The sequence below is a fragment of the Canis lupus genome, chromosome 6, assembly GCF_011100685.1.
Source record: "Canis lupus familiaris isolate Mischka breed German Shepherd chromosome 6, alternate assembly UU_Cfam_GSD_1.0, whole genome shotgun sequence".
In the NCBI taxonomy this organism is placed as follows: domain Eukaryota; kingdom Metazoa; phylum Chordata; class Mammalia; order Carnivora; family Canidae; genus Canis; species Canis lupus.
The window spans coordinates 9365287-9378647 of NC_049227.1; the positions used below are offsets into that span (position 1 = coordinate 9365287).

The 13361-nt window shown below is 39.0% G+C and overlaps 1 protein-coding gene across 5 annotated transcripts in view; it reads left to right on the plus strand.

Moving 5' to 3' along the window:
- Window positions 1-13361, plus strand: part of LOC102156373 (NXPE family member 3-like) — a 64630-nt gene that overhangs the window by 42730 nt on the left and 8539 nt on the right. For all 5 annotated transcript variants that reach the window (XM_038539312.1, XM_038539313.1, XM_038539311.1 and 2 more), the window contains 2 exons: window positions 4170-4283; window positions 12568-13292. In XM_038539312.1, coding sequence (XP_038395240.1) covers window positions 4188-4283; window positions 12568-13292 — 821 coding nt within the window. In that variant the 5' untranslated portion in view covers window positions 4170-4187. The remainder of the gene's footprint in view (window positions 1-4169; window positions 4284-12567; window positions 13293-13361) is intronic.

The following is a 13361-nucleotide window of genomic DNA, read 5'->3' on the forward strand; positions in this document are numbered from 1 at the left end:
GGCATTGGTAACACCACTCACTGGTTTTATTGCTTTGGCCCAGAACTCTTTGTTATTCTGGATTAGAGAACAGGAAGAAATTAATGCAGAACATTGGGGCTCCTAAGTGGCTCAGTCAGTTAAGCATCCACCTCTTGATTTCAGCTCAGGTCTTGATCTCAGGGTGGTGAGTTCAAGCTCTGTGTTAAAATAAATAAGTAAATAAAAATAAAAAAGAAACTAATGCAGAAGGTCAAGAGGAGTCTCAATTTATCCTCAGCTTGATGGTGCCCCATCCTACCCAACAGCCAGGTTGCCACCATGCCTAGTGGAATTAGCTCTTTGTCATTCTCAGGATTCATGTTGGACAGTGAAAGGCCTGGTTCTCCAGCTCTAGGCCAGGTTTCCAGTGGAGTCATCTGTCTCTGGCTCCAGACAGCTTGAAGGACCCCCAATCCCATTGCCCCATATAAGTAGTCCTCTGGACCCTCCCTTGGGCTTTGCTCCTGGGCTACCAGGTCCTTCTTAAGCTCTTGCCTCAAGTCCTTGGTCCTCTCCTACTTAAACATGTCACCAGTTACCAAGGCAGTACCTTGGGATATGCCTGTCTTTGCCCCACTTAATCCTGTCCTTTCTTGGGATTTAGTCTCAATGGAGAAAGAAGGGAATTCCTCCAAAAAAGTACACTTCTAATTTCCATAATTAAAATGTGATTGTTATAGGGGCACCTGGGTGGCTCAGTCCATCCAACTCTTGATTTCAGCTCAGGTCATGATCCCAGGGTGGTAAGATTGAGCCTCACATTGGACTCCATGCTGGGTCTGGAGCCTGCTTGAGATTCTTTCTCTCTCTCATCCTCTGTCCCTCCCCCAATGCTCTGTCTCTCTCTCAAAAAAAAAATGTGGTCATATAAATAACATATGCTTTTTATTTGAACTTGAATAACACATGAAAATATAAAGAGAAAAATAAAAGATACCTGAAATCTCATTACTTTGAGATAACTAGCAGTTTGGGGACCATCCTTTCAAGAACCCCCTTATGCATTCAGGCTTATATGTGTATAGTTTTACATGAATGATATCGTATTGCACATACTGTGTGTGTGTGTGTGTGTGTGTGTCTTTTAAATCATAAATCTTCTTTCTCCCTATCTCTTCTTTCTAAGTGAACACCCTATCTCCGTTTCTGCCCTACATGTGATCAGTGTTACTGTCCGCTGTGTACCCTTCTATATTCTCCATACCCAATTACTATCATATAGATATATATGTATGTTTATGTATCTATGCTTATCCAATATGCATACACTTTATACATAGATAGGCTTTTTCTTGGTTTTGAAATGTGATATACTTTATTTTTTTTAATTTATTTTTTATTGGTGTTCAATTTACTAACATACAGAATAACCCCCAGTGCCCGTCACCCATTCACTCCCACCCCCCGCCCTCCTCCCCTTCTACCACCCCTAGTTCGTTTCCCAGAGTTAGCAGTCTTTACGTTCTGTCTCCCTTTCTGATATTTCCCACACATGAAATGTGATATACTTTAGTCCATACTTTTTTCCATCATCTTGCTTTTCTTTTCTTTTTTAAGATTTATTTATTTCAGAGAAAGAAAGAGAACGCACAAGCTAGAGGGGCAAAGGGAAAGACAGAGAAAGAATCTCAAGCAGACTCTGTGCTGAGTTTGGAGCCCTACAAGGGGTATGCTCCATGACCATGAGAGCACAACCCAAGCTGAAACCAAGAGTCAGACTCAGCTGACTGCACCACCCAAGCGCCCGACCTTGCTTTTCTCATTTAGTAATACCTTATGTCCACACTTCCAAGTTACCTACTATAATTCTATTCCATATCAAGTTTCATTTCATAACATGGTAAAATCAATAGAATCCCCCTATTGATATACATATGTTTCGTTTCCACTCTGGACCACTGTGAGCAATGCTTCAATAAATATTCTGTTCCTTTCAAATAGGTTCTTTTATTTCTCTAGCATAGCTTTCTAAGAACCAGAATTGCTGGTTCAAAGATTATACGCACTTTAAATATTAATAGATACTGCCTTCCAAAAAGGCTTTAACATTTCAAAGTTTTACAAGCATAATTTCTTTTTCTCCTTTCATTTCCTCCACATTCCAGGCAGAAATAGGGAATTACTTCTCATTGTTGTTTCAATTTATAGTTTTCTGGCTTCAAGTGAATTTGAGCATCTATTCCTGTGGCTAACTGCTTAGCAAATTGACTATTTATGACTTTTCTCCCTTTGTCTATGAGATTTTTATCTTTTTCTAATCAATTTATAAGAGTTCTTTGTATATTGTAGAGGTTATGATGATGGAGAGAAAACTTATTCCTCACTTCAGGTGTTTCCACCTACCAGGACCAGCCATTAGCGTAATGTTTCTGTTAGTTCTTAAACTCTTTATTCATTTCTTTTCTGAGGTAGAGAGATTGAATCTGACTAGTGAGTTTGGGAGGAGACACTGGATGTGGTAAGCCCAGACCCTTCTTTTTTGTTTTCTGGGGGTGAGATGTCCTCTCAAAGCATATGTTCTTGATTATACTCCACTGTCTTTTAATTGGTGAGTTTAACCTATTTGCATTTATTGCAATGACTGTATAAATTAAGACTTGTTTCTTCTAATTTATTTCAAATTTCCCATTTATTGTACTATCTTTTTTTTCTCCTTCTCTACTTTCCAGTGGATGAATCAAATTTCTTCCTGATGGTTTAAATATTTTTACATTCTATTTTTAGTGTTATATTCATTACTTGTACTTAAGTTTACTTACCTCCATTGATTTCTTGTGTTTACTTACCCCTTACTGATTTTAACATTGTACTGGAGGTAGCAAGGGAAACTAAGTAAGAAAATACAGTAAAAAGCATGCAGATTTGAAAGGAAGGAGTAAAACTTTCTATTTTCCAGATGACATGGCCTTGTATAAATGAAATTCTAAGGAATACACCAAAAACTATTAGAACTAATACACAAGTTCAGCAAGGTTGCAAGAATCAAGGTTAATATGTAAAAATGAATTATATTCTTAAACATTATGAGTGAACAATCCAAAATAAAATTTAAAAACAATTTCATAATATATCAAAAAGAAATATCATTATCTGTATATTCCCCCTTGAACAATAAAATATTTTAGTATATTCTCACATCCTTTAATCTTACCCTATGTACCATCTCCACCATGTTGATATTGTGTAAAATTTAGTTATGAATTATATGCATATACATGTTTTTCTTTTATTCTCTCTAGTCCCTGGTTTTCTCCTTTTATTGAGTTATAGTTTGCATATAGTCAAATGCACAGATCTGTGTATAACTAATTTGGACAAATGTATATAATATGTAAAACTATCACCCAGTTCAAAATAAAGGACATTTCCATAACCCCATAAGGTTCTCTCATGCTCCTTTCTGGTCAGCCCCCTCCACCAGAGCCAACTGCTATTCTGATTTCTATCACCATAGATAGTTTGTTTCTTTCAGAGTTTCTTACTAAGGAGTGCCTGGGTGTCCAGTCAGTTAAGTGTCCACCTCTTGATTTTGGCTCAGGTCATAATCTTAGGATCCTGGGATCAAGTCCTGTATTTGCATCTGGCTGTGCTCAGGGAGAGGCTTCTGGAGATACTCTCTCCTTCTGCCCTTTCCCCTGCTTGTGCTATCTCCCTAAAATAAATAAATAAATCTTTAAAAAGAGAATTTAGTTTCTTACTAAAAGAATCATGTAATATGTACCTTTTGTGTTTTACTTTTTTCACTCAACCTGGTATTTTTGAGAGTCATTCATGCTGTTGCATTTATCTGTAGTTGTTTTCTTTTTCTTGCTAGTTGTTACTCAATTGTATGAACATACCAAAACTTGCTTATCTAATCTTCCACTGGTAGATACTTGTGTTTTCTTTTTCAATTTGGGAATATTATGAATAAAGCTGCTATGAACATTCTCGTATAAGTTTTTTGTGGACATGAATAGAATTGCCAGATTTTAATTGCCAGAGGGGTGCTGGAACTTCTTTACTGGACACCTGAACTTCTACAAAAACCCTCTCATCCACAATGATTGTCATTATTGGTCTTCTTTATAGGGAAGACGGTAGAAAACTCTTGTTTCATCATGTTTGTAATGACACTCCTTCTGATTTTATACTTTTATCTATCTAAGGTCTTGATCACATATCAGATGTCTAATAAACAACTCCAGGATTCCACAGACCTATTTATCAGACAGTTCAAGTGGCACATGACCATGGTTGTGGGATCAGTCCTTGCAATTTGTGTAAGTATATTTCTTTCTACCTACCTCTATTTGTCCATAGAGCTTGAAGCAATTGCTTTCATCTAAGAGAAGGAGGCAGAGGGAAACTTTCCATTTCATCATTCCATTTTCCTCTTTCTAATCCAGAAACTAAAGTGTCAAAGAGGGACACACTCTTAGAAAAAGAATGAGCAAATTATATCAGATAGGGGTAGCTATAAGGGAGTCCAAAACGCTAGCCCAAAAAACAGTTTGTTTGAGGGGAAGATGGAAACTTGAGCTATCCATGCTATTTCTTTCTCCAGCTCACCTGGCTCCTTTTTAATTCTTAAAACTGAGATAGCTTCCATACATTGTCTCCAAGGATACGCTGCTCTTGAGGCACTTGGGTGACTCAATTGGTTAAGTGTCTGCCTGGCTCAGGTCATGATCCCAGGGTCCTGAGATTGAGCCCTGTGTTGGGCTCCCTGCTCAGTAAGGAGTCTGCTTCTCCCTCCCCCTGTCTCTCTGCTACTCCCTGCTGTTCATGCTCACTCTCAAATAAATAAATTAAAAACAATTTTTAAAGGATACCCTGCTCCCCCTCTGTGCATATGTAGAAGCTTTCTTTTCCCCTTGGGTCTGTTGAAAAAAAGTTGAAGTCTATAGAAAGAAGCTTTACCAGGGATAAATAGGGAGGGAAAGTAAAAGAAACCTTAAAAATATAATTCTGTGTGTTTACAAAGGACGAATCATTTATGTTAAGCTAAATAACAATTGTCTTCAAACTGAGTTGCTTCTACAGCTCCTTCTTCTGAGCATTACTTCAAACTTTTTGTCACGTAGACTGAGCTAAGTTTATATTTTGCTATGACTAGTTCTGGTGAAACTGAGAATGTTTTCTTGAACATCCTTTCTTGTTTTGGGTTCTTTATCAGAGAACAGGAGAGAATCCAGTATAAAAGTGTTGTCTTAGAATAAGATATATATTTTAGGGATATGATCCTGGCAGAGGAAAAGATTACCCCAAGAGATGGCATTTCCTGATATCACTAGGGGCAAACCCTTGGGGATTATGGAGGAGGGCAATCAAGAAAGGTGGCAGCTGGACAAGAGCAGGAAAAGGTTGGGAAATTGGTTTCATACAGAGAAATCAGGCAAGTAAGTAAATTCGGGGTAATGAGAAACCGATTGTTTGAAGGAGTTACAGATATGGAAAAGGGAAGACTAGAATGGACAACTGGAATTGAAGGGATACAGGGAGTTATTTCATAACATTAAAAGGAACTTTTCACTAACCCATCAAGAGGACATAACAAACCTAACTTATGTACCTAATAATAGTTTCAAAATATAAGCAAAAACTTAAAGAACTTCAAATAAAAATAGATGAATTCATTCATAATTGAAAGTACAAGTCAAAAGAAAACCAAGGTAACATGCAGAAAAACACTCTCCACAACAGCAGAATACACATTCTTTTCAAATAGCATGGAATGCTTACCAGAATAGATTGTATTCTGGGCCATAATACAAGACTAAATAAATTTAAAATGTTTCAAATCAAAGTTGTGTTCTCTGACCACATTTAAAATACATTAGAAATCAATAACAGAGATTTCTAGAAAACTCCCAAAATATTCGGAAACTAGATAACATCTAAATAGTCCATCAGTCAAAGGAAAAATCTTAAAGGAAATTATAAAGTATTTTGAATGGAAGGAAAATGAAAACAGACCTATTAATTTTTGTGGGATTATAAAGGGAAATTTATAGCATTAAATGCCTTTGTCAAAAAAACAAAAAATGAGTAAGATCTCAAATCAATAAACTTAGTTTCCACCTTAAGAAACTGGAAAAGAAGAGCAAATTAAGCCCTATGTCAGCAGAAAAAATATATATCAAAGCAGAAATAAACAAAATAACAAACAAAAACATTATGGAAAATAAATTAAAACCTAGTTCTTTGAGAAGATCAATAAAACTGATAAGCCTGTAGTCTAACTAATGAGGAAAAAAGAGTAAAGACAAAAATTATCAATATTAGGAATGCAAGAGGTATCTCAATAAATATTCTGTAGGTATTAAAATAATGAGACACTATGAAACAAATTTAAGCCACTAAATTTGACAACTTTGATTTAATAAATTCCTTAAAAGACACAAATAACAAAAGATGATTCAAAAAGAAATATATAACCTGAGTAGCCCTATATCTATTATAGAATTGAATTTGCAGTTAAAAAACTTTCCTGAGAGAATATGTCATTACCAAGTGGAGTTTATCCCAAGTATAAAAGGCTGATTTTACATTGAAACATCAATAAATATAATTCACCATGTTAAAGGCCTAAGGGAGAAATATATATGGTCACCTCAGAAGATGCAGAAAAAGCATTTGATGGAATTCAACATCTACTCATGAGTAAAAGTCTTAGCAAAGTAGGCATAGAAGAGAACTTACTTATCCTTAGAGAGGGAATATACTTAGTCATAAGTAATAGTTAAAGACCGAATGTTTTTCCCAAAGATCTGGAATATGGCATGGATGTCTGCTTCTAGCACTTTTTTTTAAAGACCTTATTTATTTATTCATGAGAAACACAGAGACAGGCAGAGACATAGGCAGAGGGAGAAGAAGGCTGACTGTGGGGAGCCTGATGTAGGACTGTATCCCAGGACCCTGGGATCATGACCTTGAGCCAAAAGCAGACAGTCAACCACTGAGCCACCCAGGTGCCCCTGCTTGCAGCACTTCTCTTTCACATTATACTGGAAGTCCTAGCCAGTGCAATAATGCAAGGGGGAAAAATAGTATACATATTGGAAAAGAAGCAATAAAACTCTTTCTATTCACAGAAGACATTATTTCTCATATAGAAACCCCCAAGAAATCTCCAAAGATCTCCTAGAATTAATAAATACATTTAGCAAGTTCACAGGAAAAAGGTCAATATACAAATCAATTGTATTTCTATATATGAACAGTGAACAATTGGAAACAAAAACAAATTTAAATACCATTTCCAGTAGTAGTACCCCTCAAAAAGGGGGAAATACTTAGATATAAATGTAATAAAATAATGCCAAGATCTATACACAGAAAATTACAAAACATTGATGAAATAAGTCAAAGAAGACCTAAATAAGAGATATACCATGTTAATGGAGTAGAGTCAACATTGTAGATATGTCACTTATGGAGGGGAAACATCATTTAAGAAGAAAATACTAAATCAAAAGTTGAATTTAAGGTAGTTAAATGAAATAAAACCAATATATAGAAATCAACTACTTCTATATACCAGCAATAAACAGAAAGCTTATGGGTGGTGGCTTTTCAATGTAGGGTGATTGGGCATGCTGTTTTATTGGAGAACCTGTGTGTTAGTACCAATAGGTCTTCCTCTAAGACAAGTCAGAGTCCTCAGAGAAATTTTCCAGGGTTCTGCTTTGAGGTTGGTGGCCTATGCTTAGCTAGCTGTCAGTCTTCTAGGTGTTGAGTCTGGGAAGAAGGCTAGGGGTGAGGTTTGGGAAGGGAAGGAAGAGTTAAGCATTCAGTATGTACTCATTCCACTCCCCTGGGCAGGGCTCCCCAGACATCATTCTCCATGGTCCTTGGCTTCATTATCTGGGAAGTTCTTCCTTATCCATAGTCCACCTAGGTCATAGTTGAAGTAGACACTGAAGAGGTGATATCTAGCATAGTAAAGGACTGTCAATTAACTACTAAACACCTTTTTCTAAAAACAGAACCTCTAAACCAAGACTTTTTTTTTCTGGAGAACTACCTCAGAGATCCCTGAGTTTCAGGGAAGCAAGGTCCTTACCCAAACCCCAAGCCCTCCAGGTTGAATTATAAATGGTCTCAACCAATCATGATAATGTCATTCTCCTAGGTCTGGTGGTCAACTGACACCTGATAATGAAATATAAAGCCAAAGTCTTCTGGGTGGGGCTTTTGGGAAAATGTTTTCTTTCCTAATTTAAAGGAGAAAATCCACCAAGCACAGTCTGCCATTCCCCATTTTTCCTTACTGGCACATGGACATGAACACTGGAAGTACAGCCATCCTGCACCACAGAGCAGCAAGTTAACATAATTAGGACAGCAGGTGGAGTCTGGATCCTTGCTGACATTTATGGAGCCACTAAACAGCCCTTGATGTCCTATTCCTGGACATCTCATTATATCAGAAAAATAAGACCATCATTCTTAAGCTACTGTGTGTTGGCTCTTTTGTAACCATTCCTAGCTCCTATAACTAATGTACTTGAACATCTTTTTCTGATGTTTATTTGCTTTTGCAGTTCCTCTTCTGTAACATGCCTATTCATATACTTTGCCAGTTTCTCCACTAGACTATTTATTGCATTCGTGTTGACTTGTGGGCATTCCTATCTTCTGGGCATTAATCCTTTGTCTATTATATATGTTGTATATATCATATTTTGTCAATTCCAAGGTATGCATTTTTTCATATTTGAACATCTCCAAAAATGAGATGAATCATATATAGTTTCTCATAATGTGGTCAGTTGGGAGGCAGAATTGGCATTGCTGTTGTCATAACCTGAGGCTTGAAGTTCAGATTCTAACTTGCTCAGATGCCTACCAAGGCAATGAGAGGTGTGCTAGTAATGCCACATGGTTCTGTAAGTTTTACAGTAGTGAAATATTTTAATATTTTGATCTGTTAAGGTCATGTATCTTTCTATTAAACTTCCTCCATGTCAGATGTTGTTGGAGTGTTTGGTCACAGGCATTTTTTTAGAGCCTGTTAAGAGCAATTTGAGTTGAGGAACATTTAGTTTTAATGTAATGGGTTTGTAGTCATTCTTGTGTATAGCTAAGTTGTAGCTAATTATCTCAGTATAGGAATGGCTTTCAGGAATACTCCTTCCCCACACTGTGCCAACCCAGCATCATCACACAAAGAAACAGCCAGAGGTCCCTATCATGATATGAATGTCTTCTATAACACACAGCACCAGGAATGAAGGTACTGGAAAAGAAATAAAATTTGAAACTGCCTTTTCTTTCTTATTGCAAGATGGCCAACACACCTCCAGACACTGAATTCACATCTCAGGTGGAAATAAAATAGGGGCAGTCCCAGCTTTATTGGTCCTTTTTGTTAGGGAGTGACAGGTGTCCCAGATATCTCTCATCAGACCTCTTCTTGTATTTTATTAGCCAGAACTGAGAAACTTTCAAGAAGACTGGGGAAGTGTAGAACATGAATATCATGACTGGCTCAGGCCAATAATAATACACCACATGATAATAATGTATCACATTTGGCTATATTCCATCCCAAACAAAAATGGGATATTGAATAGGCAACCAAAAGTGTTTGTCACAAATACCCTCCCCAAGTCTAGACCTAGAGAAACCGGCCTGCAGGAAAGCCCAGATCTGCACAAGAGACACACTTCTATACAGGATCACTATCTCACATACATAGGCCCTAAGAGTTAAGAATGAAGGAAGAAATAGAACAAGGAAGAATGATAGCAAAATCCCACCCCTCTGAATAGTTAACCTAGGAAACAATGTTCCCAGAGCCTAGTACAATCCAGCTTCTGGTTTTGCTGAAGAACAAAGCTGAACTTCAGAGGTAGCTGAATGCAAGTCAGTAGGCAAAGAAGTGAAAAGCTTCTTGGTTTCAGCCTCACCAGATATTGGTCTGCACTGGTTATCTGAAGTCCACAACCTATGAACTTAAATTTTGTCAAGACATTTCCCCCACTGAGGATGACTGTGTCCTGTGCATACTCTAGCTGTAGGGAAAATCCACCTCTGTGTGCTTGCTCCTTTTCCAGAGAATGTGGTATGGGACATCCCTTACTTTTGAAAAATGTGGAAATGTGCAATAGCAAAACCTTCATTATCAGACCTTACTTGAAGGGCCCATCTTCCCCAGATCCATATGTTTGAAACATCTCAATTTCCTGTTCCCCTTTAATTTCCACAGTCCTGATATCCAACTGATATGTAAGGTGTGAGTACTGTAAATTACATGACCTTGAGAAATATATCCCTCCATCTGCATGTTGGCATCTTCCATGCTCTGTCCAAAGGCTGTGGCCAAGTCTTCTTGCATGGGAATTGATTTGTCCCAAGAAACATGCCTCCCAAGGGCAATTGCTCTGTCAGCCTGTTGGTTTCCCTCTCATCAGATTCCTGAACTAAATCTGGTGGCTACAAGGCTTTTGGCTCATTTTAGAAATATTCTCCCATTCTACCCTACTAACCCAAACCTGGGAAAGGGGAGACTTTATGTCCAGACTCCATCAAAGACAGGAGTAGTCAATGAAATATAAACAAAAGCTGTTGGACAGTACTTCTAAAGCTATCTGGTGCCCTGCTTTATTTCTTTCCTGCTGCTGTAAAAATGAATGTGATGGCTGGAGCTCCAGCAGTCTTCTTGGGACCATGAGGGAAATGTAAAGAAAATCTCAGAGACCTTGGCCTGACAAACTTAAGACCAAGGCCACCAATTGTCTATTTAAAGACACTCATTGAGAGAAAAATAAGTCTCCTTGCTTATGCCACTTAAGTTAATGTCTGTTACTACCAGCCAAAAGCAATTCCTGATTAACACATTTGCCTTTTTTCTGCTTTTGAATTTTCCAGTATTTGAGTAACTTGTTACTTTAATGTCAGAAAAAAAAATCTCTGTGTCACATCTTTCTTCATAGAGGAGGGTTTGTTTCTGGTAATATATTTCTCTCCATTGTTCTCTAGTCATTTAGGGAAGCCTCAACTATGCTTTTAATATTTTAACTTGCTTAAAAAATTAACCCATTTTCCTCTCATTCATCATAGCCTTTACATATCCTCTTTTTCTTTGCATTCCTTTTTAACAAATCCTAATCTCCCCTTAGACAGATGAACCCCCTCAAGCTGATCGGGTAGAGGGGATGTACTTTAACAAACAAACATACAAAACAAACAAAACTAGGGGCACCTGACTGGCTTAGTCGGTAGAACATGCGACGCTTAATTTCAGGATTGTGAATTCAAGCCCTGTGTTGGGCATGGAGCCTAATTAAAATAAAAAGTTTAAAAAACAACAACAATCCTATATGCTCTCTTGTCTTGGTAATCTAACCACAGTTTTAGGAGCAGATTCTTAGATCAAAGTCAACAGCAGATGCTCAGGTTTTACTTACTAAAGCCCATGCAACTAAAATCCAGTTGCAAGACCACAGCCATCAACTGGGTCACTGCAGCCTGCAGAAACTAAAGGCCCATGCTTACTAGAGAACTTATAGCCAATTTAGGGAGAACCTAGTTGGAGTATAAATTCGAAACAATTTTAATTCATCCAGTTGTTGCTATGAACTGTGTCTGTTGTGTGCTATCCTTCCCACCACATCTCATTCTGATTCCATAAGTTTTAAGTTAATTTCGGTTATGAAATCAGTTGATTTTGTGTCTCTAAGACTCAGTTCTATTCATTTCAAATTTCAATTGCATATCATATTAAAAGCTTTCCTCCTCTGCTCCTTCCCTTCTCCCTCTGTCCCCTCTTGCCAAGTTCAGCCAAGGCTCTAGCTGATTTGAGTCAGCTGGAGGCATGCTCTATTCATGTGTGCACTTCCCTCATTTCTCCACTCTATTTCTCCTTTGATATGGAGAGGGAAACCAAGAGAAGGAGATGTAGATAGCCTCCACCCTGTCACTAACCTGATAAGGTGGCCATCCCTTCCTGTTGACCAATCGCAGTTGTTGACCACTGTATTGACCATTGGCCTGATGAAAGGATGGTAGCTCCAGTAGGCCCTATGGATAAAGAACTCAATCTCAAGCTACTCCCAGAGCCATTGGCAGACTCTGGTGGGACTCCACCATATCAAGTCTCATTCCCCAGTTGCATGGGTCCCTGGTAAAACTGTGTCCCACCTCCCCAGTTCTCAGTCACAAACTATGCCAACAATTCATACTAAAAAAAAAAAAAAAATTCAAATTCCAGGGGCTTAAGTAAGTGCCTCTTGGACAGGTCTCAGTGATCAGCATAAAGGAAATAGCTCCTTCTTCTCCTGCTCTGTAACATTTCTTTCTTCTTCATGTAACCCCCAAATCTTTCTTCCTGCTCATGTTGATTTTATCCAGGAAACATGAGTTGTTATCTGCAGATGTGTGTGGTGGTCACTCAGACACCAGCTTTGGATCAGAAGCAGCATGAGGCAGGGCAGGTAGGATTCCTGCCTGAGATCCACCAGGCAGAGAACTAAATCTTGTGAACTGACAATGCCTTCCCAAAAGAAAGGTGAAGAAATGTAAACCACTGACAGGTTCTTCTTTCTCTACCCACAGATCTTGTACATCAGAGTTTCCTGGCTTGACAGCACCATTCCTCTGCCCCCACAGCCCCACCCAGCCCACAAGTCTTCTGGCTCTCTCCCTCAGGAGCTCTCAGACCTGACCCATCTTCTGCACTGGCCTCCCACCCCAGGAGATGGGGGAGACCTCTTAGCCTCCACCAGTCCCCAGACCTCCACCTACCACCTGAGGAAAACTTCTCAGGCCAGCTACACCCTGGGAGGCTACCTAGAGGCCATTCTTATTGCCAGAGACCACCGGGGCAGGCCCAAGACCCATGGTGGGGATCTGTTTCGAGCACAGCTGTTGGGTCCCTACCTGAAGGCAGGAGTTCCTGGGGATATACAGGATTTGGAGAATGGCACCTACCTGTTGTCCTTCCCCCTACTCTGGGCTGGACAGGCCCAGGTGCAAGTACGGCTGATCCACTCCAGTGAGGCAGTTGGGGTCCTGCGGGGAATCTGGAGAGACCAGTGGGCCATGGTTGATTTCATGGGCTATTTCCGAGGACCCACAGGATATGAAGAAATTGTGACTTGCAATGTTAACCCCCTGCTAATGGGGGAGGAAGAATCTACCTGTCACTACAGGGATGAAGATTCTGGTGAGCTCTGGTTCTGTGCTCGACCCCCTACCCTACCCTGTGACTCACTGGTAGGGCATTCAAGTGGACATTATTGGAATGTGACTACACCACACGAGGAGGCCCTACTGGCATGGTAAGAAACCCAGCATCATCTGGGATGTCTGCCCCAATCCCTGACCCCAAGCCCCTGTGATTATTCTCC